The 26,870-nt window shown below is 35.1% G+C and overlaps 3 protein-coding genes across 27 annotated transcripts; 2 read left to right on the forward strand and 1 right to left on the reverse strand.

Moving 5' to 3' along the window:
- Positions 1 to 1,108: 1,108 nt before the first annotated feature.
- LOC104227042 (uncharacterized) lies at positions 1,109 to 11,397 on the reverse strand. 25 transcript variants are annotated; one of them, XM_070167983.1, is made up of 6 exons: positions 10,604 to 11,327; positions 10,473 to 10,512; positions 7,304 to 7,417; positions 4,958 to 6,352; positions 4,365 to 4,793; positions 1,109 to 1,219 (listed from the first exon to the last, which is right to left on the reverse strand). In XM_070167983.1, exons 1-4 carry the CDS (start codon positions 10,605 to 10,607, stop codon positions 6,121 to 6,123), a joined length of 390 nt encoding a protein of 129 aa, XP_070024084.1. In that variant the 5' UTR covers positions 10,608 to 11,327; the 3' UTR covers positions 1,109 to 1,219; positions 4,365 to 4,793; positions 4,958 to 6,120. The 25 variants fall into 25 exon arrangements, 5 of the variants coding, with proteins under 5 accessions (XP_070024084.1, XP_070024088.1, XP_070024087.1 ...); XR_011405349.1 differs by lacking the exon at positions 1,109 to 1,219 and adding an exon at positions 8,495 to 8,553 and having other exon boundaries at positions 4,072 to 4,793; positions 4,958 to 6,345; positions 7,304 to 8,329; positions 10,604 to 11,324; XR_011405353.1 differs by lacking the exon at positions 1,109 to 1,219 and adding an exon at positions 8,495 to 8,571 and having other exon boundaries at positions 4,073 to 4,793; positions 4,958 to 6,345; positions 10,604 to 11,319.
- A 2,603-nt stretch (positions 11,398 to 14,000) lies between these two features.
- LOC104227041 (uncharacterized) lies at positions 14,001 to 15,579 on the forward strand. Its single transcript, XM_009779168.1, has one exon. The coding sequence runs from the start codon at positions 14,199 to 14,201 to the stop codon at positions 15,153 to 15,155; it is 957 nt and encodes a 318-aa protein (XP_009777470.1). The 5' UTR covers positions 14,001 to 14,198; the 3' UTR covers positions 15,156 to 15,579.
- Positions 15,580 to 19,954: 4,375 nt separating this feature from the next.
- LOC104227040 (uncharacterized) lies at positions 19,955 to 23,304 on the forward strand. Its single transcript, XM_009779167.2, has 7 exons — positions 19,955 to 20,147; positions 20,246 to 20,378; positions 21,323 to 21,426; positions 21,528 to 21,699; positions 21,810 to 21,950; positions 22,044 to 22,168; positions 22,308 to 23,304. Exons 1-7 carry the CDS (start codon positions 20,056 to 20,058, stop codon positions 23,044 to 23,046), a joined length of 1,506 nt encoding a protein of 501 aa, XP_009777469.1. The 5' UTR covers positions 19,955 to 20,055; the 3' UTR covers positions 23,047 to 23,304.
- Positions 23,305 to 26,870: the final 3,566 nt, after the last annotated feature.

Below are 26,870 nucleotides of genomic sequence, written 5' to 3' on the forward strand. Positions count from 1 at the left end.
AACCAGTGGTTCTGGGTAATCATCCCCAGCGGAGTCGCCAGAGCTGTCACACCTCCTTTTTCCGCCCCCGCGAGGGTACAAGGAGTTTTTCCAATTAAAGGACAATCGAAACGGGATTTATTTATTTCAGAGTCTCCACTTGGGAGATTTAGGGTGTCCCAAGTCACCAATTTAATCCCGAATCGAGGAAAAGAATGACTCTGTATTACAGTCTGCGAACCAGAAATCCGGATAAGGAATTCTATTAACCCGGGAGAAGGTGTTAGGCATTCCCGAGTTCCGTGGTTCTAGCACGGTTGCTCAACTATTATATTCGGCTTGATTATCTGATTTTATACAAATATGAACTTATGTGCAAATTTTATCTTTTTACTGCTTTCATAATTGTTATTATTATTTTTACAAGAATGTGAACATCGTTTAAAAACATGTCTTTGGATTGCGTCACATAAAATGCACCCGCGATCCGGAACGTATTTTTATTCAATGTTTTAGGATTTGGATTTGGGTCGCATAAATGCGCACCCATGTTTAAGAATGTATTATTATTAAATCGTGCCTAAAGCGATTAGCGTATTATTATTTATGGGTAAGACTGTGGAATTCACTAAACAGTCCATCCCGAATTCTAAATACTCAATTAAATATTTATTGAGGGCCCCGCAATTAGTGCATTTTATTGGGCGAGGCTCATCTCATTTTATTTTTAAAAGGACAGTCCTAAAATGCCTACATTTTTTATTGAAATTTGTCTCTACAAAATAAAGGAGAAATATCTTAATTTATTTACATGTTATTACCTAGTTACATTATACTAGGCATGTTCTCAGTTTGTCAAATTAAAAAAAAACATAGCAATTCTAATTTTAATCCTAGACCATTTATATGCTGAAATTAACCAATATTATTTAACTAAATAAATTTCTACCAACTTCCTACTAGATGGCCTATTCGTTTGATTTTTTATTCAACGGAATTACTACACCATTTATTTATTTTTAGGCAATAGATGTAGATAGTTCATTTGTTAAGCTATCGTCGAATGTTCCACTATATGTATTAAATATCTACATGATTCTGATTTTTTGCAAACTACATAATTTATACATACAAATAAAATTCAGAATATAATTAAATATAATTCAGAATTTCAACTCTTCATTTTTCGTATTCATGCTTCATATTTCGGATTACAATAACCAGCGTGTCAGTTGTGTACCTGATATTGGAAGCAAAAGAAAATGAAGATGAGAATCAGCAGCAGCAATAAAATCAGTACAACACAGCAACAATAGCCCAGCAACAGTAACAACCCAGTAACAAACCGGTAGAGTAGTAATCCAAAAAAAAACAAAAGCTTCAGCTTTTATGAAACAACAATCAATTCTGATTTCAAACAACAAAAGAAAACAGAATATTTTTTTTAGTTTTTTTTTTATTTGAAAGCTTCAATAATTTTCGGAATTTTCTATCTCTCAAATGTTCAGCCCTTTTCTCTCTTTTATTTTCAGATTTGTTTTTCTCTCCCGTTTTTTTTTTCGTATCTGTCTGTGTATTTTTTCTTGTCTCCTTTTTATTCTGATTTCAAGACTTCTTATAACTCATCCCATAAATCTTTTAATCAATTAAAATCAACCCATTTTTTTATACCAAACTCATTATCTTCCCACTCATCCCCATTATATTAAATAAACATATCACACCACCCCATTTCATTTTGTCCCCCATGCTTCATTTAAAATAATGCAAGATTCCCCTTTAAATTAAATCTTGTCCCCCCTTTATATTAAACAACTATATCACAACCCACCCCATTTCATTTTGTCCCTCATGCTTCAAATAAACAATTTCAAAAAGTACAATTCCTAAACTACCCCCTCCGACCTTACTAAAATTACCAAACTACCCCTGAACGTACTACAAATTTACCAAACTACCCATCAGCTATAACACATCAATTAATCAAACTTAACCAAAATATAGACAATATGATCAATTTCTAACAATGTTCAAACAACAATATGAACACGGATGAACATCATAACAACAATATCACATGAACACGATTTTAACAACATTTCAACAACAAAGCACATGAACATGATTTCAACAACATTTCAACAACAAATCACATGAACACAAATTGAACAACAAAGAACAACTAAAATTTGATTGAACAATATTTTAGCAACAAACAATCCTATTTTCGGATTCAACAACAACAACAAACAAGTATATTTTGATTTCTAAATTCAATAATATTGAACTTAAAATCAACTACTCTAACAACATTACAACAACAATTCCTATATTAAACTTTATGAGACAAATTCAAGAAATAATCACAAATGGTAAACAAGAAATCAAACTATACAAAATTCGGATTCAAGATCATCCAAACAAAGTATGAACATGAATGAATCTATTTTAACACAACAAACATGACGGATTAAACGATTAAATCAATATATTTCCTTTAACACAACTAAATTCTTTTTAGACAAATAACAAGATTGACGAATAAACAATTATGAACTTAAGCTTGAACTTAACAATATTAACAATTTCCAACAATACATAAACACATGAAACAAATTGAAGAAATAGTTAATTAAATTTCAATTTGAATCTAACAAACATCAAACTAACAAATATTCACTTAAACAATAATACAAACATGAAATGAATATGAAAACAACTAATTAAACTTCTATTTTGAAATCTGAAAATTAATTTAACAAAGCACATGAACATGAACAAACTAGAAAAATGATTTCAACGATGAACAACGAACAAAACAAGAATTGAATTCTTTAACGATTTTAACTTCGAGAAATATAAAAACGAAATATGGACAAAATAAAACTCAAAAACAACTAACCGAAGATGAATCAACGAAGAACTTTGATTGTAAACAAATCTGTCCGAGCCTCGACCAAAGCTCGAACAAATGACGACGAAGACGAAGAGAAGATGAAGGCAAAAAACAGCAGCAGCGGCAAGCATGTTTGGTGAAGGTCGACGAGCTGTTCGTCGTCGATGGAGCAGTGGAAACGCAGCAACAATGGAGGACAAAAAGCAGCAACAATGGAGGACAAAAAACAGCAGCAATGGAGGACAAAAACAGCAGCAATGGCGAAGAGAAAAGGACGCAGCAGCAGCGACATGGATGACGCAGAAACAGCTGCGACGATGGTTGTTTGGACGCGACGAAGATGGTGTAGCTGCTGGGAGTCATTGCTGCTCGTCATGGCTGCTCGTTCATGGCTGCTTGGGGCTGTTTGAAGTCGTCCATGACTGGACGTGGTGAAGAAGACGACGAAGAAACAAGGGGGGGGGGGGGGACAACCATGGATGTCGAAGTTTGAAGGTGGTCGTTTGGTTTTAATGGCGGACAGGGGTCGATTTGGGTGGTCCGACGAGGGATTGTGCGTGTGTGAGTGTGACGTTGGGCAGCCATGGTTGAGCTTTGAGGGGAAGCCATGGATGACCTTGGAGAAACTTGAGGAAGAAGAAGAAGATAGGAGGGGGACGGATGACTTCTTAGTCTTTTTAGGGTTTTTTTCTTCTTGTTTCTTTTGTTTTGTGTTGTAAAATGTAAGACAAAGGGGTTTGGGTCTTTTGGGTTATGGACTGGGTCGACCCAATTCGAAATGGACTTGGTCGTAGGGAAGATTGGGCCATTTTTTGGGCCTATAGCTTGAAATTGAAGAAGAGGCCCAATTCCGACTTTCTTTATATTTTCGCTCTCTTTTCTTCTTTTATTTTTCTAAAACTAAATTATAAAAATACTTAAACTATTATTAAGAACTAAATTAAGTTATAAAGGCGCAAATTAACTCCCAATAACAATTAACGCACAATTAAGTATTAATTAAGCATAAAATTGTATATTTGGACATTAAATGCTAAAAATGCAAACGATGCCTATTTTTGTAATTTTTAATTTTTGTAAAACAATTTTAATTACTATCAATTGTAGAATTAAATCCTACATGCAAAATGCGACATATTTTTGTATTTTTTATTAATTTAGCGAATAAACACGCACAGACAAATACAAATAATTCTTCAAAATATCACAAAATATCACAAAATTGCACACCAAAGAAAAATCATTTTATTTTTGAATTTTTTGGGAGTAATTCTCTTATAGGGCAAAAATCACGTGCTTACACCCTTTACCAAAGTCTAGATGCTAAATGGATTGAAGATTTATTGGACAAATCCGTGAGGCTTCTTGATGTTTGTTGCACTATAAGGGAACTTGTCTCGCAATATAAAGAAAATGTAAGAGATCTTCAATCATCTCTCAGAAGGAGAAAAGGAGATTCAACTACAGATGACAGTGTTGCCAGATTTACCTCTTTCAGCAAGAAGATCAAGAGGGATGCCAAAATATTAGTCTTGACTTTGAAACAAATGGATCAAGAGACTGCAGTATCAGTCTTGCCAGATGCAGATGAAGATACAATAGATGCGATTAGAGCACTAAGAGAAGCTAATGCAGTATGCATTTCAACTTTCCAAATGCTCTTGTCCTTCCTGTGTGTGCCACTTTTGAAGCCAAAGCAATCAAAATGGTCATTGCTTTCAAGATTGGTACACAAAGACAGAATAGCACCTGAAGTTCAAGAAGAAAACGCGAGCTTAGAAACCAGGCTGGAAACCTTCGGGCCGTACCTTGACAGCTTTGAAAATACGCTGGAAGCCACATTTAGGTGCTTGATCAGATCTAGAAGCTCGCTCCTCAATGTTCTTTCTTGTTAATCTGGCAGTTGTTGTTCCATACTCTGTAAATTGTATATAAACAGTTTTGTAGTTAGAAATATATAAATTTCAAGTGAAAGATTATACACCATTTATTGCCTCTATCTCTCTCTCTCTGATCAAAATTTAAAAGGTTATGCCTGTGAGTTTCAGCGCAAAGAAAGCACTTAGCAGTATTTCTCCATACCTGATATCAGGTTAAGTTTGTGTCTCAAATATCTCGATATCCATTGAAATGGTCCTCTTTAGACTAGATGGGGAAACAGATAAAACGCATAGCATATTCATTACATACTTTCTCTGCATAATTGGCTTCAAAGATCAAACTAATGAAGGGCCATAATCTGGATGAAATGTTTCTTCCTTATGCTCCTTATCCACCATACTTTAGGCATCACCGATAAATTAGGAATATAGCTTATGATTTGCTTATCTTACTTCATAGTCCATCTAGATACGGAGACCACTGTAACTATGACAATCTTGATATCATCTGTCTTCCTTCTGAGATAATTGGAAGCAGTAGATCTAATCAGAATGCTTATCCTATGTCCTTTTTCTTCTAGATCCTTAGCCAAATTCAACAAAGAAAACAAAATGAAGATCTAGCACAAGGATCTGGCACCAGATCAGCGGGCAAAGCAGCCAACCTACCATTCTTTCGAACATATAAATGGAGCAATTAACAATGCCACTTTGCTCGACTCAATATCAATTTAGTATAAAGTGGCATTGCTCAGCAAGCTTAATTGCATTTCTCCCAAAAGATCCTCTAGCAGTCCCTGAAAACAACAATATGTACGCTCCCCAGAAATAGATTTGAAGTGTGGATAGAACTCTTTTGAGGCTCAGCTGACAACTTCGAATATAGTCCCAAGGAACATAGGTGCCTGATTACATTGCAGAGTTCTCTTCTCATGCTAATCGGGAAACTTCTATTGCACTGATCTGAAGTTGGCTAGACATTTTTCACATATATAATGTCATGGGCACGGCGCCCCTGGTAGCTTCTAAATGTGTAGTGCCATGGACAGGCCCACTAGACTTCCTTAGCCAACTAAGTGTGCCCCTGCCTATGTCAGAGATCTTCAATCCTCTATCAGAAGGAGAAAAGGGTATCACTTAAGTACAGAAGCCAGCTTTACCAGATCACCTCCTTCGGCAAGAAGATTGAGGAGCCAAAAGTCTTCCTGGTCTTAACTCTTAAAAATAGATGAATATATTGAGGAATCAGAATTCCAAGATTCAGATATATGATTACAGTACTAAGGGAAGCCACGTAGCATGCATTTCAATTTTGCAAATGCTCTTGCTACTTCTTATCTGTCCAAGTTTTAAAGTCAAACTCGTCTAAATGGCACTGGTTTTGAGATTGGTGCATAAGGGAAGAATAGCATGTGAAAGTCGAGCAGATAACATTAACTTTGAAACTAGGCTGGAATCCTTCGATGGTCGCCTTGAGAGTTTTAATGATGGATTAGAAGGAGCATTTAGGTGCCTGATTGGATTGAGGAGCTCTCTCCTGAATATATTCTCTCCTTGTGGCTCAATATGCATTCTCATGTGTTCCTTCCCCTGCGTACTTAAAAATAAGATATATCGGAAAGAATGTGAAACTCATGGATTGTACCTTTTAAAAGTTTGCTAGTAAAAAATGTAAAACTTCGTTCTCTTTGCCCTGGAGGGTGAGTTGTGTAGGAAAACAACTATGCAGTCAATAATTTAGTAAACATTAAACAAGCACAGCATAACCAGCCATACATGGATGCACAAAATTCAATATTTTTATTTCCAATACACTCGTGTATCAATTATTGATTTAATTAAAAATTGCTCTTTCAGTGAAGCATCCTGAAGAAGCTACCTACCGCTGGACTAATTAAAAGGATGAACATCATAGCCATATCTTGGGCATCTTTAATCAAGTCAAGAAGGAGGAGTTCTTAGCTGTAACTTCCAGATGGAGCCAAGGAAAATAGCAGGATATGAATGTACCGACATATATTAATTAGTTCTGTCCACAATTTATTGGAAGCATTACATCTAGTCCAGGAGCTTATACAGATATGCTTCCAACCCCTTGCCAACCAAATCCAAAAGAAAAAATCCCATACGTGTACAACTCCATAAGATAAACTTCAGTCGTGCATTTTGAATTTTATAGTTGATCTACTAGCCCCTCTGAGATCTTGACACCTTAAAATATTCCCATTATTCTGTCATTATTTACATTTCAATTATCTAAATATTATGTATTCTGGTAGTTGATGGATTTAAGCCTTTATGGAGGAGACAGCCTTACCTAGCCACCTATTACATGACAGAGACTAACTAAACAACTGAACAAATAAAGTAGGCTTCTTGAAGTTGATGCATCTTCAATCAAATAATATCAATAGAAAAGTTTTTTTTCATAGTATTGGCACCATTTCTGGAAACAGAAAGAGGCAAATCATGCAAACACTTACATGATAATTATATGCCTCATGTTCACCTTATAACTACGAGGATTAATGAAAGTAATCAGTACAACCTTTTGTTGGCCAAATGTGCAGCAGGTTTACAAGTTCCAAAAAGATCCAGCTGCGCATCACATGCTGATTTAATTAGGCCATTGCTCATCTTGTCTCCTCCCATGGTTGTTTTCCTAAATACCAAGTCTCAAAATTAAATTCCATCAAAACTTTGTGAAATCCCCTAATCTGAAAGAAAACCATAAGAAATGGCTTCACTTTCTTCAAAATCAAATCACGTTCGATCAATCAGTTTGCCTAGTTTGCCTGGGAGATCACACCCTACCATCCAGAGAGTTGAAGAGGAGCTAAAGAAGCTCAAATCATTAGAAGTATCTGTTGCACCAACAACAGTGAGCAATGGTCTAAAAGGTTTGGAGAAATTGTACAAGTGCATAGATGATCTTCTCAACTTGCCTCAAACCCTTCATGCCCTCTCCCAAAGTCTACATGCAAAATGGGTTGAAGATCTATTGGATAAATCAATGAGGCTTCTTGATCTGTGTGGCACTGCAAGGGAACTTGTATCACAATGCAAAGAAAATGTAAGAGATCTCCAATCCTCCCTCAGGAGGAGAAAAGGAGATTCAACCACAGATGACAACGTTACCAGATTTACCTCTTTCAGCAAGAAGATCAAGAGGGATGCCAAAAGATTAGTATTTACCTTGAAAAAAATGGATCAAGACACTACAGTATCTGTTTTGCTAGATGCAGATCAAGATACAATAGCTGTGATTAGCACTAAAAGAAGCTAATGCAGAATGCATTTCAACTTTCCAAATGCTCTTGTCCTTCTTGTGTGTACCACTTTTGAAGCCTAAGGAATCTAAATGGCCACAGCTTTCAAGATTGGTAAACAAAGAAAGAATAGCATCACTAGTCTTAGAAGAAAAGATGAGCTTAGAAACCAGGCTCGAAAGCTTTGAGACGTATCTTGTCAGCTTCGAAGATGGATTGGAAGCAACATTTAGATGCCTTTATAGATCTAGAAGCTCGCTACTCAATGTTTTCTCCTGCTAATCTGGCAGTTGGTATTCCATATGCTGTAAATTGTATATACACAGTTTTGTAGTTATGTGAGAAATATACAATCTTCCAGCGATTGGTTATACATCAATGTCATGTCTCTTTCTCTCTATATATATCTATATATTATATTATACATGAATATTGCCATAAACTGTGCAGTAGGACTGTAATTCAAATACCTGAATGGAGTCCAAATTTAACAGGTTATGCTTATGACTTTCAGCATCTAGAAAGAATCCTGCAGCATTGTCTAAATCTGATGTCAGGTTAAGTTTTATCCAGAAAATAGCTCAAAATTTCATTGAAATGATTCTCCTTAAACTAGAGGAGAAGCAGATATAACTAATAGCAGATAATTTACATACTTCCATTGCATGATTAGTGAAATGATCAAACCAATGAGTGAATGAGAAAATTCTATGACTCCTAAATCAATATTAAAGGGTAAGAAGCCACTTGTCTACATTTGGAAAAAAGTATTGCTTCCTTATTCTTCTTATACACCATTCTAAAACAACGATAATTTACTAGGGATATATAATATTGTGAATGATCTCTGTTTCTATTTGGTTCATAGTCATCTAGCTATGGAGACCACCACAGATTTGACCAAATTGATTCCTAATCTCCCTGAATTTGTTCTTAAGATTAGTGGAAGCATTAGACCTAAATCCTAGTCAAGAAGGTTTCATATATCCTTTATCTTCTTCCTGCCTCCCCAAGGGAATTCAACAAAAAAAATGGGGATTGAAATGCAGGTTGTTGGAGCACTATCACAAGGATTTTGCATCAGATAGGCAACCAAAGTGACAGAGTGCTCTCTCGAACATATCAGCACTATAGGCAGTAATGCCACTTTACTCAACACAACATCAGTTTGATATGAATGACCTAAGAGTTTGGTGGCATTATTCAGCAAGTTTAATTGCTTTGCTCCCAATAGATTTACTAGCTGGTCTGAAAAGCAATACCGTGACATGCTTCCAAAATAGAGCTAATGCAAAACTTGACAAAGCTAAAATGTGGGAAGTACAATTAGCCCTACCAGAATACATGATACATGAACAATGCTGCAGCTACAATCATAAAAGAAAAAGAATAAGTAGAAAAGAAACAGAACGATCAGGCTATACGTTGCACAAAGAAAATTTTACTCATATATGTATCTACTTTGAAATTACATTTGATCTATTAAATCCATTTCATAGGTATGCCTTAATACTAATCTATATCTCTTATCTGAATATGCTTTGTCAATGTAATTGATGGATTGGAGTTGTCAATATACACTGGGTTTAGTACCAGTAGGTTGTTTCTTGCACTCAAGGCGACAATGTCAGAACCAAAAAAAACAGCATAACCATAGTAGAGCAACAGGTATCGGGTTGATATGCCAGTAAGCGTCCAAATATGCAACTAAGGACAGGTTAGGAGAGGGACGACAAGATAGACCAAGAGACAAGGTGCCACTTTAGTAGCAAAGAATAGCCTGATTGCATGAAGACAAGGGTCGCAGTTGTGGTGCACAGATAAGCTCAAGTCCCATTACAAACACAATGCCAGAGGATGGGCAAACTGGAGATATCACTCTACCTATGATACTAGATATATCATATATGAGGGCTTCATGAACAGAAAGGAAGGGTAGGCGCCGTCTTACAGGTCTTTCATTTAAATCCAACTAAGGTAGTGTGCATCTAAATAAGGGGGGTACAAAAATAGCTTTCACATACAAACATGAGGGCGAAATATATAATTCTCATATCTTCTTAAGTGTCTCTTAGTTCTGATGATGAGTAAGCATTTTGTACCATTGATTCTGCTTGAGAAAGGCGCTAGTCAACTTCTCCGATTTACTGAAATAAGATTTCATGAACCTACACCTTGATGATAAAATCCATCCCAGTGAAAGAAAAGAACATTTTTATAAAAGAAACCATCAAACTGAAATCTGGTAACATGTTGTCACTATAATTTACAAGCAACTGAAACAAAGAAGGTAAATCAACAAGAAGTTATATCCGAACAGCAAACAAAATCAAATTAATTTTTTTTATTTAAGGCAAACAAAATCAAATGAATAGAAGTAAGACAGAAATTATCGTGACAACATGTTTTACAAAATAATACAACAAAGGAAGAAAAAGTCCAACTAACCTATTAGGAAGAACCAATGTTTGTCTTCTTTCATATCCTTCTGTTTGTGTACATTACAGTATATAGAAGAGGGGTAAGCTTCCAGCTACAATAGAACCCTATATGTTCAATAAAACATCAAAGACACTCACCCATGAAACTTTCACAAGAGCACTGACAAATTCTTTGAAGTCAGAAACTCAACCACCTCGTTCGATCAATTAGTTTGCCGGAAAAAGAGAAAACTCAAAAGGCAGTGATCTTTAAAAGAAATTGTTAACATCGCCCAAATATACGCAGAATTTCTACCCTATGCTCCAACCCAAAAAAGGGTCTTTTTATCAACTTACTCAAAGCAATACGAAGCACAGCCCAAAAGTACATTACGTACCACAAACAATTCAACCAAACAAAGAAATTAAAAGAAGAAAAACATATGTAAAGTTGTAAGTACCAAAAATAGTCAAGTAATACATGAATTTAAGGTTCGAAGGTAGCCCTGAGTCAATTAGGTGATAGATTCTTCTCTCAAAGACGAGCCATGTACGTACATATGATGAATGAACGCAAAAGGGGGGAAACAATAGTAAAATTGCAATAGCCCATTTGTCTTTTTCCTATTCGTTCTTGTTGCCATGTCATCTCGCTCGACCAGGTCAGCTATGCATTCAAAGTTCAAACAGGCCAGTTATACATTCAATAGATACAACAACCCAGTATAATCCCACTTGGGAGGGCTTACCTCTATCCTAGGGTACAGAGACTGTTTCCAAATAGACCTCCGGCATCCTTCCCTCCAAAAACTTCCCACCTTGCTCTTGGGAGACTCGAACTCACAACCTTTCGATTGGAAATGTATACATTCAATAGATACATTTATGAAAATGTGAGATGTTCCATAAATATGATCCAAAGTCGACGTATCTAAATAAAAAGTCGTGCTAAGTTGAAGGGCTGCCGATATATTTGGCCTGCTTTTAATTAATCAGACTCATACAACAAAAAGCAAATGTATACAGGTTTCTTTTGTTATCTAATACGTCTAATCCAAGAATATTTCTGAAGATGAAAAAAAACATTTTAGCTCATCCAAGTAGGAATCTTAAAAGCAGGAAACCAATAACAATTTTTCCCGATGACTCACTAGTCATTTGCAAGATCTCTAACACTTGGATACATCAAATTAAAAGAAATAATCCTAGTGTCTGGTCATGATTCTAGATAGGAGCATATCCTTGCTATATTTGCATGCCATAATATAATATATATTTTATTAAACAAAGAAAAGTTAGATAATAACATATTCAGATGCAACAAGTAATATAACGTGTCATTCCGTGATGAGTACTGAACATTGCGACCTTTTGAGCTAAAGAAGCAAAGTTTTCTTGACACTTGTTGATTGCTAATAAGTACATCTGTCCAAAGCTCTTGGATAAAAAGTTGAAGGAAAATCTAAGTGGGACTTTGTGAGGATCTCCGGATAGAATAAATAAATTAAGTGAGATATACTCCTACCATAGAAAACTAAAAAGTAGTAATAATTATTAAAAAGTATGTTCATCCCCTATTTCCTAGACTAGATATGGGTCTCAAGAATTATACTGCTTCACCATCCCCCTGGGAATGCAGCCAAAAAATTTACCGACATCACTTGTCAGATCACTTGAACCTTGCACCAAATGTTTATACTATCTGCCCCTATTCAAAACTTTTCTTCCCTTCAAAGCAAACATCTCTAGTTTTTCTCCGTAGATTTGGGATTTCCATGTAAGTGGGAACTCGCTTTAGTTATATAATAATATAATTGAAAGATTTAAGTTATAGTATATGATAGTGGTAACATATCTTTATATTATCAACGAGATTTAACTTTTTAATATCTTACTTATAATTTTTACCAAGTTATTATTTATTTGATGTTTGCCATATATTACTTCCGCGGTCCATAATAAGTGATCTTTGGTCTTTTTATTTTGGTCCAAAATAAGTATTTTTTTACATAATCAAGAAGGAATTAATTTTATTTTTGCAAAAGTTGTCCTTATTTACATATTCCAATATGTCAAGGTAACAATTAATTAAGGATAATTTAGCGAATACATCTTTTTTTCTCTAGGAATTCGTATTTTGTTAAGGAATGTGCCAAAAACTAAAAAGTGATTTATTATGGACCGAATGTAATTAGACTTGTCATGAGCCGTCTAACTGAAGCAAAATTAGTAACTCAGACTTGTCATGACCCGTCTCTCTGAAACAAAATTAGTAACTATTTCAACTTGCTTTGTAAAAAGTGCATTAATGTTCTCCTAAATTATTGATGGATAGCCCAAAACAGCAAGGTATGGAGGAGAGTCGAGAAAAAGACTATCAACCTAAACAAATTTAATGGCTTGTGACAAGTGTCCTCTCATTTGACATTCAATGAGTGTGTCCAAACCCAACTACTAGCTAGCTAAGTGAGTGGCCATACCTCCTAAACTTTCATTATGCTTATCTTCATAAATGCTCTATTATGCTATGAATTATGATCCTCCAAACTCCTCTTCACCCCACATGCATGTACATTTAAATATACTATTTCCGTGATTAAATATGATACTTCTCAAGTTGCTACTATATCTCTTGCAAATTTGCAACTCTTGAAATCCTTGTTTATTACTAACTCCGATACACAATAAATGATTTTTTTGGTTGTTTTCGTACACATTAATAAATTCATCTTTTAACATTAATTAGCAATAAAATTGATCATATTAACCTTTATTATCTCTTCACATAAATACTCCTAACACATACTCCAATACTATTTACTCCAATAGCAATGTAGGAAAAAAAATAATTAATTCATTATTGTAATTTGGAAAAATCAGATATTTTAGATCATAAAAAAAAATAAAAAATCACTTATTGTGAATCGGAGGGAGCATCGTTCTAAGCTTCATTTTGGAGGATCAAGAAAACATGTACATACACGAAAATGTCATACAAACTCCAAGGTCAGTGCAAAAAAGTAGGATTCAGGAACCATATTACAAAGTACAAACTTATAGTCCATCAATTTCCTTGGTATAACTTACAGCATTATTTTGGCAGGTACGTGGACGTGGGAACAGTGAAAGAACATGCCACTCGTGCACAACAACCTTGTATCTTCGTGAGTTGTCTTAACCACAATATCCAACTATACCTTCTAACCACCATATGCAGTACTTATTGATCTTTCTATAGATCTCACTCTTTATGTCTCTAAATTCAATCTTTCTATATGATGTAATATCCAACGCCAAAGTTCCTCCAATCCAGACACTTTTGGGAGCCCACCCCATTACTCTATGTCAACCGACTTTTCTGGATGAATGAACCTTTGTTAAGCCCGAGTTGGCGGTGGTCTAGATGCTTGATAAAGGTGATATAATTTAAGCTTAAAAAATCTAAGTTTGTACTACATAAATCCATTAAATAATAAAATAAATTAAAGAGAGATATGCCCTATCCCAATCATTATTAATGTATGACTGATATAGTATGAAAGTAGTAGTACTCTTGTTTGTTGGTTGAAGCCTTGACAGATAGAACCACTACAAAAGAAATTAAAAAACCCACACTGGCTTCACATGTACATCACATTGATACATTATTCCAAATTAACTATTCATTTCTCCTACCTTTTGTCTGCTTCCAAATAGTTTTTGCATATAAAAAGAAGCTAAAGGAATGTTCATGTAACACAACACAATTTGAAATATGAACCTCTCAACAATTCGAACAATGGCTGCTCTTTCCCCTAGGTCTCATTCTCATAGTCCTTATCGTACCCGTTGTGTTAGCTTTCCTGCTAGATCACATCCTAGCACTATCAAGATTGAGCAAGTTCTTAACAAGATTAAAACTTGGGAATCATCTTCTCCTTTATCTCCAAAAGCAGTAGAAAAAACCGACAATGCTTTATCTGGGCTTGTAGAATTATACGAGTGCATAGAGGAACTTCTTGCTCTACCAATGACTCAGAGGGCACTTCTTCAGCATCAAGATGACAATTTTGTGAAGGAGTTGTTGGAAAGATCTGTTAGATTCATAGATATTTGCAGCAACACAAGGGATGCCGTTATGTGTTTGAAGGAAAGCATAAGAGAACTTCAATCTGCGCTTAGGAGAAGCAAAGCAGGGGATGATTTTTTGACCATTGAGGGAAGTGTTACTGCTTATATTTCTTCAAGAAAAAACACTCAGAAGGAAATTGAAAAGTCTCTTACTATGTTGAAACAAATAGATAACACCCCATCAGCAACTAACACAGAATCTCAGCTTTCTGCCATAATAAGGGTCCTTGAAGATGCGAGTTTCACAACCATTTCTACTTTTCAGTCATTGCTAATGTTTCTTTCTGTGCCAGCCTCAAAACCAAAGTCCAATAAATGGTCATTGGTTTCAAAGATTGTGCACAAAGGGGTGTTAGGCAGTGAAGGGCAGAGGGAAAAACTGACTGAGCTGGAGAAAGTGGACACTGCACTTAACAACTTGCTGGACCATGCTTCTGGTTCGGGGCATGAAGAGGAAGTGGAAAGTTTTGAATTTGCACAAAGAAATCTGGAGAATTTGGAGGGTAGCATTGAGGATCTTGAAAATGGATTGGAAATGTTGTTTAGGCTTTTGATTCGTACAAGGGTGTCTCTACTCAACATACTTTCTCTCAGTAGATAAAAAGATAGTGGCAAAAAGTCTCATGCGTCGCAGTTCAAGTTTTTTTAATGATTGAATCTGTGATATAGAGTCACTTCTAGTCATTGAGTCATGTAAATGAACATATTGTGTATAGTATTAGCAGCTAAAGGGAAGAGAATTAGGAAACATGGACTAAAGTTTTCCAATTTCCTAATCCTCTTTTCTCCTTATGTCGTAGGCTCGTAGCTCTGTCTGCTTTTTGTGTTATTCCAATTTCTACAGATTAGTGCCAAAATTTTGTAGAGGTGCTAATTCTGGCCAAGATTCGTGATTATTCGGAATTCTATGGATTTAATCCAAATATGTCCAAGTTTGTGTGCAAGTAACAAGTAGGTAAATGGGCTGATCTGGTATGGATAGGCCCATTCAGTATTGGGATTTATTCAATCAATCCTTTAATGGATCTAGTTCCTTCTTGTGTATGAAACATTCTGAAAATTATTGTGAGATGGATATCATAGTAGTCTGCAGGTTTTGTGTCTAACAAAAATGCGATGTTATCGATAGAACATAGGAAGACATTGAATCATTTACAACTCGAATATGATGTATCTACAACTCTAGACACAAACAAGAGTGTTTCGTTCAATATAAAAGGAAAAATCATCTCCCTGCTGATCCCTAAAGAAAGGGACGACTCATTAGTGTAATTACACTCTCCAATTCTCAAGGGAGGTGAGAATTGGAGGTAATTACACTGTGTAATTATAATGTTGCCTTTTAGTTTCTTTTCCTTTTATTTTTATTTTTATTTTATTTTTTTTCTTTATAACTTTTTTTATATTTTTTACTTTTAATTTTTTTTTTTTTGAATCTTAAAATATATTTTCTTTGTACATTATTTATATTTTATTTTTCTACCTTTACTATTTCATGAAATTGCTTATATTTTATTTTTTATTTATTTTATTATTCTATATTTTAAAACTACACCTCCTAATATTAGAAATAATGGGTCATTAACAAACTTGGTATATAATGGGTGATGCAATTAAAGTAAAATTTCGTTGTTGAATGTAGTAATAAATTTATTATGTTTTCTAATCTTAAGTTGTAGTGGAACTTACTACTATTATTATGTTGAAATTTGACATATGTTAAATTATTATTTTTTTGGATTTTAAAATTGTGTTATATTCATGGTTCCAATTTACTTGTTTTAGTAATATTGGCTCATATTGCATGTTATTCATTTTTTAGTTAGAATTGATAAATTAATTTTGTCAAACATTTGAATAATGTTATGACATTATATTTATAAATATTAATTTATTTTATCAAACATGAATTCTATGATATTTTACAAAAACGTATGTTTTTAGTTTTTATAAGTATCTAAATTAAATATTATTAATTTAGACTATATATAAAAATTATGTTTACAATATTAGTTACAAATATATGATTACTAATTAATGTATATTCACGAAAAATATACATCTTAAATACCAAATATAATATCATTTATACTTATAAAAATTTATAGGCATATATTTATTGTATTAACTTTTAAGTTTTGATAATTACTTTACTTAAAATTTTATCTAATCGTGTAATTACACGTGTACAACTAAACAGTAAACTTGTAATTATATTGTAATTATACTATGACAAACAAATAAGTTATCGTAATTAATAGGCTGTATAATTACTATTCTAATAATTACATCAATTTCAATTACATGGTGGCTTTCCAAACAGACCAGATTTTAAGTAGTAGTTAGTAATCAGACTAAAGTATTTGTGAGTCGTAGTTTATTTTTGTTGCTTCTTATCACATAAGTGCGGAGAAAATTGACAACAGCGTAACCAAATTTTTGGACCAAAATTTGGAAATTATATCATGGAAGAGAAAAGAAAATGATGTGGTACCAAGTGGATGTCCATGCAAATTCCAATGCGCAAGTAAATAGGTTATCATGATCGGTCATAACGCATCATCAAAAATTATATTACAATATCCTCTACATAAAAACTTGTCCGCTTCAATCAAGCTTTCTTTCTTATAACAAAGGAACAATATTTCCTTGAGTAATTCCTAAATGAAACATGAAATTGATATCTTAACGGTGAAGACAGAAATGTGAAAAAGGTCAAACGAAAGCAATGTGAAAAGGAAAAATATTAAAAAACGAAAACGGTGAAGGCAGCAAACAGAATCAGAAAGACATTTTCCTAGGAAGGCCCAAAGCTCACTGTTCGAAACCAACCTTGAGATTTTACCAAATTATGTAAAATACTAAACTTAATTATTATTAGGGAATTTTTAATTACCCAATATAGTACTCCCTGCGTATGAGAATATGATATACAATATACATATAAAATGATATGCGTATTGAGGACTTTAAGAGTATGAATGTGTGTGGGCGAAAATCATCATGCTATATGTTGACCAAGTCAACATGAAGGAAGTCTTCGGAGGATGCCATGTGTCGTCGATAGGATACAATGACCCGACCTCAAAGGATCGACGTCATGAGAAGATAATGGATGTCGACAAGATCGAAGTGACTCGATAGAAGACGAGGACGAGGACGAGCACTCCATTTTGGAAAGCAGTAACGACTAGTTCCTACTATTCCTTAGAGAATATTCCAGTAAATATTCCTCCCAATTGTACTATCTAGGGTTTTGTGGCCCATGTATACTTACAAATATAAGGTCAAATACATCGACAACCCCTTAAAGTTGTCCTCACTTTTCACTCTAACATTCTATCTTAAGTTTGTTCTATTTGAACACTTTAACTAGGCTTTTACTGTGTCATTTAGACACAAAATTTGGTAGACAGCCAAATACAAAAGGTTTGTGTAATTCACACACCAGAGTGACAAATAGGAATGAGACACATTGATTTAACTTAAATAATTTTTTTTTTAAAAAGGCTTTTGAAGAAATAGAAAAAATTTAAGAGAAACAAAAACCCCGCCCCACCGCAGGTCATCTTCCCTAACGACCCCCTCATTCGGTCTTTGTTTCCGGCGACCTCGTCCTATGTTCCACCCTTTTTAGCTAAAATCAAAAATTCATAAATTACAACCCCTCACATAAAGATTGCACCTGCATAGATTCACTTAACTTTTTATTTTTCCTTCAGATTACACAAATCCTGAAAATTGTTCATATGGCTTTGGCATTTCCGGCAAAGTACCGCCCGCAAATTATACCCAGTTAGCACAAGGAGGTTCACGAGCCTACAACAACAAACAGCCGCACATTCCGTCGTCGTTCCACCGACAACCTTTGCGAATCGAGCCCCTTCTGAACCCCACCTCGTGATGACGAATCTTGGCCCAATAAAAGTGGTTGCCGCTGCCGTTCCACCGAAAGTGATGACAATTCACCAATAAAAGTGATGACGGCTAAATCGTGACTCAATTTGGAGATTTACCATTGAAAATTGGAAAAACTTGAAACTAATAATCGAAATTTGAAACCCTCGATTTGTTGATGTTTTGGTTAAATGAATATTAAGGTTTGCTCTTAACATTAATATGAAGTTACCCGTGCAGTTTGGTGTGTTTTGATTAAATATTAAGCTAGTTAGATTTGAAGCACCATTGTCAACCGTCGAAGGAGCTGGGTTAATTCAGATCTATATTTTTTTTGAATATTTACAAAGTGGGCATTGTTTTATTTTGATGGAGGATTAAATCTGGCTTATCAATACTTGACTAAAATCGAAAGAATCTTAATTTCCCCTTCAAAATGGCTTCGGTGAATATGGTGATGGAAGTCGGCGACACGGTGATTGTAGTGGGTTAAAGGGAGGATGAACAAGAGAAATATAATTTTTTAAAAAGAATGTCTTTTTTTCTTTTATCGACACCTGTACTTTGGGCCCACATTAATGGCCTTATATATGCAGTTCACGCTCTTAATGGAGGTGTGAATTACGCACAATGACATGTCAGCTATAGATGTCTAAATGACACAATAAAAGTCTAGTTAAATTGTTCAAATGGAACAAATTTAAAATAGAGTGTCAGAGTGAAAAGTAAGGACAACTTTAAGGGGTTGTCGATGTATTTGACCCAAATAGAAAGATATATAGTTATAGATAGGATTTAACACTTTTTGTAAAGAACAACACATTGACATTTTCTGGAGATTCTCTCTTTATCATATACATACAAAGTTCACCTTTTTACATATTTATCTATCTTTTCTTTCCCGATCGAAATATTTAGATACTTATCATTATTCATCACTGTCGGTGGAATTAATAGGAAGTCTCACCTTTGTCGTGTGACTTCTACTCATTTATTATTATTTATTAGCATCTTTCATATTCTTGAGTCACTCATTACACCATTATTGTTACATTTTATTGCTATCCAACAACACACGTGGGATATTTTTTCATAAATACACCTGGTCTATCATTTAGATATTAATATTGGCTAAGAGTAACCCTTTCACATTATAAATCTAATTGTATAAACCTAAATCTAAATTTTGGGTCATACACTCTCTACTTTTTAAAAATCCAAAAATTCAATTAAATCGAATAAATATTATCTTATTTTTATATGTGGAAAAAAAATCCCAACCTTGAATCTAACATCGGATCCTCGAAGGCCCATAATAAGAGCCCTAGAAACGATGTAGTAAAATGCCAAATCGTCAATAAAATAACGGCTCTTTAGTCTAATGTCGGTCGTGGCTCCTCGCTGGGCCCCTCTAAAATTGCCACGTCGTCCATTCTCATTATTTTGATTATCTTTTTCACCCATTCTCATTGTTTTATACTCATCATATTTTCTGTACAGCCCAGACGACCGTTACACATACCACTCTGTCTGTCTCTTCTTCACTACCATCCCACCATTAACACCCTTCTCACAACTTGCTTTACTCTTTTATTGAGGAAGAAATGACAGCAGCAAGCGTTGCCACCAAGCACTGCAAGAAGGCCATGAAGATGGGTCTATCTCTCTTCTGTAGAACATTCAATTCCTCTAGATGGTGAATTTCCCTATGCCCCCCCTAAACTTTATTTCTTGGAAAAAAGAAATCAAATTTACTGTAACTTTGTTATTGTTCTTGTGTGTGTGTGTATGCAGCAAGACAATGGCGAAGATGGCGGTGGCGAGGATTAAATTGTTGAGGAACAAGAGGGAGGTGGTTGTACGGCAAATGAGGAGAGACATTGCTATGCTTCTTGAGTCCCGTCAGGATGCCACTGCTCGTATTCGGGTAATCTTTCGTTCTTCTGAATTCTTTTCTTTCTTCACGTTTGTGTAATCTCTGAATTCTGAAATGGGGTTGAGGCTTAGTTGATTGATTGATCCAATGATGTGTATGTAACCTGGAAATTAGCTTTATTTGGCAATTTCTTTGAGTAATTGAATGGGGGATTTGCTCTATCATGCTTCATGGTAAGGTGCATTGTTACTGCTTAGAATTAGTAATGAAACCCTTGTGGATCATTTAGCTTAAGACATAAATTTTGCTTTTTAAAAAGATTATAGGGTTTCTACAGAGATATTTCTTTATAGCAGATGACTTCTTTTTAATGACCTTTTTTATGCTTCTGACCAAACTTGGAGAATGTAAGTAATCGTGTTGAATTAGCTTGACTGTGTTTATGCTCTTTCTCATTCAGTATCACTTTTGTTTACTTAACTATAGGATTTTGCTACAATTGATTAATTTTTACCATGGGATTGAACTACTGAAGTTCCCCTCCTCCTCCCAGCTTTTTTACATCTCTTGCTATACATGACATGTAGGTATTACTAATATTTCAGACCAAGGTACCTCTGCTATCAGAACTCTCTGTTTTTGTAGACTAATCAATGCGATAGTAAAGAGCTCTTTTATTTAATGCAAAGCTTTTCCAAATTCCAATTTTAATTTTGCTCTGTTGGATGATCTTGTTATCACTGGGTTGTTGTTGTTGTCGTCTGTTGGATGATCTTGAAGTTGCTTAAACAGACCCATCATATAATGTAATATGGGGATACCTCTACTTTTACTTTAATATCCAACATCTGATTTTAGTATGAAATCTTCTTTGTTCAAGTTAAACTAGAATATTCTTATTTCCTTTGTTTATGATCCTTTTAAAGAAGTTGTCCATATATCGACTCTTTGTGCTTATCATTTGGAAAGAACATTCACATTCTTCACTTTTGTAGGTTGAACATGTGATAAGAGAACAAAATATATTGCAAGCAAATGAGTTCCTCGAGCTCTTCTGTGAACTTATTGTGGCTAGACTTCCTATTATTGCAAAGCAAAAGTAAGGTGACTCAAGTTGTATAATTCCTTTTTAACAAAATTTTTAGTTAAGAGTACACGGCTCACAGATACCCTTGCTTTCTATTGATCTGCCTGTTGCAGGGAATGTCCAGCTGATCTGAAAGAGGGGATATCAAGTTTGATTTTTGCAGCCCCCCGGTGCTCAGATATTCCAGAATTGATGAGAATTAAAGATGTTTTTGAGAAGAAATATGGGAAAGATTTTGTTTCAGCAGCCACTGATCTGCGACCCAATGCTGGTGTAAACCGAGCGGTAATCATATTTCTTCTCTTAAAAACTCATGGCTTTCTTTATCATTAATAAATATATCTATTACTTGTGTACTTGGAGGGCCTAAAAGAAGTGGGAAATTGTTGTTACAGCTCATTGAGAAACTCTCTGTGAAAACTCCAAGCGGTGAAGTGAAACTAAAAATCATGAAGGAAATAGCAAAGGAATACCAGGTTGATTGGGACACTGCAGAATCAGAGGTGGAGCTTCTCAAGCCACCAGAAGAGCGTATAGTATGTCTCTCATGCTCAAAAACCATATACATCTGTCTATGGTGTCAAACGTGTTTGATGACCATCTAACTGATTTCTATTCTCTTTGATCAGGACGGACCCAACGGCTTTGTAAGTGCCACTAGCTTGCCCCTGAAGCCAACCCCAAAGCAACCTGCTGAGCCTCATAACCTTCCAAGGAATTCAAAGCAACCTGCTGAGACTAATTACCTTCCGAGGTATTCATTCAACTGATTGAAATTTGGATTTGTTATTTCCCTTTTCTGCAAAAAAACAATGATTCTGCTTTTGTTCCTTTAAACAAAATCTTTGACTTGGCTGATGTCAGAATCCATCTCCTGAAACTAACTACTACAGGGCTTCAGATGATGGAGAATCGAAAGTCACCAAATTTGACGACCCAGCATCAGCAGCTAAAGCAGCTGCTGAATCTGCCAAGCAAGCTATTGCGGCTGCTGAAGCAGCTGCATATTTGGCCAGTAAAGATGCAAAAGCATCTACTGGTCGTCATCACTCTATGAATAATGCAACTGTTGACAATATTCCTTTTGTTTCTGGTGCTCCTGTCCCCAAGTTCTCTCGAAATGATGTTGCACCAACATCTCAGTCTATAGTTGATCTGTATGATGATCATTGGAGTAAGAACATGAGGAATCCTGAACATACTCATGGTTCTTCTGGCGAAGAGGTGCCAATAGATATGAAAAGATCACAGAAATTCTATAGGAGACATAGCTATAATGTTCCATCCTCAAATTCCAATGTGAAATATGATGATGATTCAGATTGTGATGAGGAAATTGAGATGGAAGATCCGCCGAGTGGCAATACATATCAACACAGCCCCCCTACTGATGCTAATGGTGGAAAGTTCTATAGAAGGCACAGCTACAATGTTCCATCCTCACATTCCGGTATCAAGTTTGATGAATCAGATGGGGATGAAGAGATGGAAACTGAAGAAGCCCCAACAGCTACCAACCGAGCCCCCAACCAGCCTGCACCTCAAGTACCTCGGGTTCATCCCAAATTGCCTGACTACGACACACTTGCTGCTCGCTTCGAGTCTCTCAATTCCCGGAACTCTCGGACATAGATTATCAGGACTCATGGGATCTGATACATTTTGTGCCAGTCAATATATAGTAATACAGTACAGAAACCAAGTTATATGTTAAATGGTTCATTATATATAGTATGTCGCAATCATTGCATGGAGTAAAACTAGTTCCTTCGTGTCAATTTTATACAAATTTTGGTGTAATAAATCTTGGAATATCCATTTGGCAAGTTAAACTAGAAGTACCAACTACCCTTGGTATATTTATGATTAGTAACATCGTTTATTGCATTAGCATCTCGTGTTTAAATTTTATGTTACAGATGAAATCTATAATATATATAATATAATAGTTATTCTAAATTTTTATAGAACAAGATATCTTATTTTTCTTAATTAAAATCTTCTATTAATTGAGAAACATAACTATCAACGTTCCTTGTCTTGCTAAGAGAACGGATCCTCAGATTTTTGGAAATTCTTTCGTGACATTTGTAATTGTTAGGAAGCATTACCTTTCAAAACAAAGAGAACAAACAACAGTGACGGATTGTGAAGATGATCTTCATTAGAATATGAACAAATTTTCCTATTGTATATACCTAGCAGTTTGATTCTTTTTTTGGATATTTTCCTTCAAAGGGACAAATGACAATATAATTATGGATAAGAAAATTAGCACAAATATGTCGAACCAAAGTATCCAATGTACAAACTATTCATAACACTCCCCCTTAGACGTCCATGTAAGATAATGTGCCTCATTAAAAACTTACAAAAAAATTATTGGGATGTACATAGTTATTTATAATATGCATTGCTTGTTGTCTCATTAAAAACCTTACCAGGAAAATCCAGTGGGACAAAACCTTGGTTAAGGAAAAGAGTGTAGCATTTAGTTACTCCCCCTGATGAAAAATCACTTAATGTCTCGAAGACGACGCATTTCAATCTTATATATCAGCTTTTCAAATATTGAGGTTGGTAACGTCTTAGTGAAGAACAGATCAGCCAAATTATCACTTGAACGAACTTGTTGTACATCTATTTCACCATTCTTCTGAAGATCATGAGTGAAAAAGAATTTCGGTGAAATGTGTTTTGTTCTATCTCCTTTGATATATCCTCCTTTCAATTGAGCTATGCATGCAGCATTGTCTTCATACAATATTGTTGGAATATTCTCTTTCGAAGAAAGACCACATGTTTGCTGAATGTGTTGAGTTATAGATCTTAACCAAACGCATTCTCGACTTGCTTCGTGAATGGCTATTATCTCTGCATGATTTGAAGAAGTAGCAACCATAGTTTGTTTTGTCGAACGCCATGATATGGTTGTACCTCCACTTGTAAATAAATAGCCTGTCTAAGATCGACCTTTGTGTGGATCAGACAAATATCCTGCATCTGCATAACCAATCAATGATGGCTTGGATTCATTTGAATAAAATAAACTCATATCAATGGTCCCTTGGAGGTATCTGAATATATGTTTAATACCATTCCAGTGTCTTTGTGTTGGCGAAGTACTAAATCTTGCCAATAAGCTTACTGAGAAAGCTATATCTGGTCGGGAATTATTGGTAAGATACATTAATGCCCTAATTGCACTAAGATATGGTACTTCGGCACCAAGAAGCTCTTCATCATTTTCATGAGGTCGGAATGGATCTTTCTTTATATCAAGTGATCTCACAACCATCGGGGTACTTAATGGATGTGCTTTATCCATATAAAATCGCTTTAAAATCTTTTCGGTGTATGTTGATTGATGGACAAATATTCCATCTTTTATATACTCAATTTGTAGACCAAGACAAAATTTTGTCTTTCCAAGATCTTTCATTTCAAATTCTTTCTTCAAACAGTCTACTATTTTTGGAAGCTCCACAGGAGTTCCAATGATATTTAAATCATCAACATACACGTCGATTATAACAAATTCAGATCCAGACCCTTTTATAAAGACACAACGACAAATTGGATCATTCTTGTACCCTTCTTTTAACAGGTATTCACTCAGGCGATTGTACCACATACGACCTGATTGTTTCAATCCGTATAAAGATTTCTGAAGCTTTATTGAACAAGTTTCTCGAAAACTTTTATATGCTTCTGGCACTTTAAATCCCTCAGGTACTTTCATAAAAATTTCGTTGTCTAATGATCCATACAAATAGGCTGTAACAACATCCATTAGATGCATATCAAGTTTTTCTTGCACTGCCATATTTATGAGATACCTGAAGGTGATAGCATCCACTACAGGAGAATATGTCTCCATATAATCAATTCCAGGCCTTTGGGAAAACCCTTGTGCCACAAGTCGTGCTTTATATCTAACGACTTCATTTTTATCATTTCGTTTTCGCACAAAAACCCATTTATACCCTACTGGCTTTATGCCTTCAGGTGTTCGAACTATGGGTCCGAAGACTTCACGTTTTCCAAGTGAAGTTAACTCTGCCTGGATAGCGTCTTTCCATTTTGGCCAATCATTTCTCTGTCTACATTTATTGACAGATTTTGGTTCAAGATCCTCATCTTGTTGCATTATTTCAACAGCAACATTATAAGCAAAAATGTTATCGATAACAATATTATTTGGGTTCCATCTTTTTCCGGTTGAGACATAACTTATTGATATCTCTTCATTTTCATTATTTTCAGATTCCTGGACCTCTCCTAAGGTCTTATCATTTTTTACGTCTTGGGGCTCTTCTTGATCCACTACCTCTGTGTTATGTTCACTTTGATCACTTGCTCCTTTTCTTCTTTGAGGATTTTTATCTTTAGAACCGATTGGTCTACCACGTTTCAAGCATGGCTTAGACTCATTTGCTTTAATTAATTGTCCTGCCGGGATATCAACTCGAATTGGAGCATTAGCAGGTGGAATATGTGACTTAGTCACCCTTGGTAGGTCAGTGAATGCATCTGGCAATTGATTTGCAATATTTTGTAAATGAATAATCTTTTGAACCCCTTGTTCACATTGATTTGTTCGAGGATCTAAATGAGACAGTGATAATGCATTCCAATCTCTCTTCTTTTTCAGCTGCTTATTTTCTCCCCCTAATGTTGGATATACTGATTCATCAAAATGACAATCAGAAAATCTTGCCGTAAATAAATCTCCAGTCATCGGCTCTAGATATTTTATAATTGAAGGAGATTCATATCCAACATATATCCCCAACCTTCTTTGAGGACCCATCTTTGTGCGTTGTGGTGGAGCAATTGGAACATATATCGCACAACCAAAGATCCTAAGATGGGAAATATTTGGCTCCTGACCAAAAGCCAATTGCAATGGGGAGACTTTATGATAACTTGTGGGCCTTATCCGCACAAGTGCTGCTGCGTGCAAAATAGCATGACCCCATACTGAAATGGGAAGTTTTGTTCTCATAACCATTGGTCTAGCAATTAATTGGAGGCGTTTGATCAATGATTCTGCTAGACCATTTTGTGTATGAACATGAGCAACCGGATGCTCAATTGTTATCCTAGTTGAAATACAATAATCATTAAAGGCTTGGGATGTAAACTCACCAGCATTATCAAGACGAATTGTCTTAATTGCATAATCTGGAAATTGTGCTCTTAGCTTTATTATTTGAGCCAACAATCTCGCAAATGTCATATTGCGAGTTGATAATAAGCACACATGTGACCATCTTGTAGATGCATCTACCAAAATCATATAATATTTGAATGGTCCACATAGAGGGTGAATGGGCCCACATATATCACCATGTATACGTTCCAGAAATGCAGGGGATTCCATCCTAACTTTAATAGTTGATGGTCTAATAATTAATTTTCCTTGAGAACATGCAGCACAAGAGAATTCCTTA

This window comes from Nicotiana sylvestris, chromosome 2 (assembly GCF_000393655.2).
Source record: "Nicotiana sylvestris chromosome 2, ASM39365v2, whole genome shotgun sequence".
In the NCBI taxonomy this organism is placed as follows: domain Eukaryota; kingdom Viridiplantae; phylum Streptophyta; class Magnoliopsida; order Solanales; family Solanaceae; genus Nicotiana; species Nicotiana sylvestris.

What these genes read in the sequence shown, in the direction of transcription:
- LOC104227042 (XM_070167983.1), bottom strand. An exon ending in ACATTGGTTCTTCCTAATAG is followed by an intron (nt 7,418 to 10,472) that starts GTTAGTTGGACT and finishes CTTGGTATTTAG; the next exon opens with GAAAACAACCATGGGAGGAG. An exon ending in GCACATTTGGCCAACAAAAG is followed by an intron (nt 6,353 to 7,303) that starts GTTGTACTGATT and finishes CTTATTTTTAAG; the next exon opens with TACGCAGGGGAAGGAACACA.
- LOC104227041 (XM_009779168.1), top strand. Translation starts at nt 14,199, where the DNA reads ATGAACCTCTCAACAATTCGAACAATGGCTGCTCTTTCCCCTAGGTCT.
- LOC104227040 (XM_009779167.2), top strand. Translation starts at nt 20,056, where the DNA reads ATGACAGCAGCAAGCGTTGCCACCAAGCACTGCAAGAAGGCCATGAAG. An exon ending in CCTATTATTGCAAAGCAAAA is followed by an intron (nt 21,427 to 21,527) that starts GTAAGGTGACTC and finishes TGCCTGTTGCAG; the next exon opens with GGAATGTCCAGCTGATCTGA. An exon ending in AGCCACCAGAAGAGCGTATA is followed by an intron (nt 21,951 to 22,043) that starts GTATGTCTCTCA and finishes CTCTTTGATCAG; the next exon opens with GACGGACCCAACGGCTTTGT.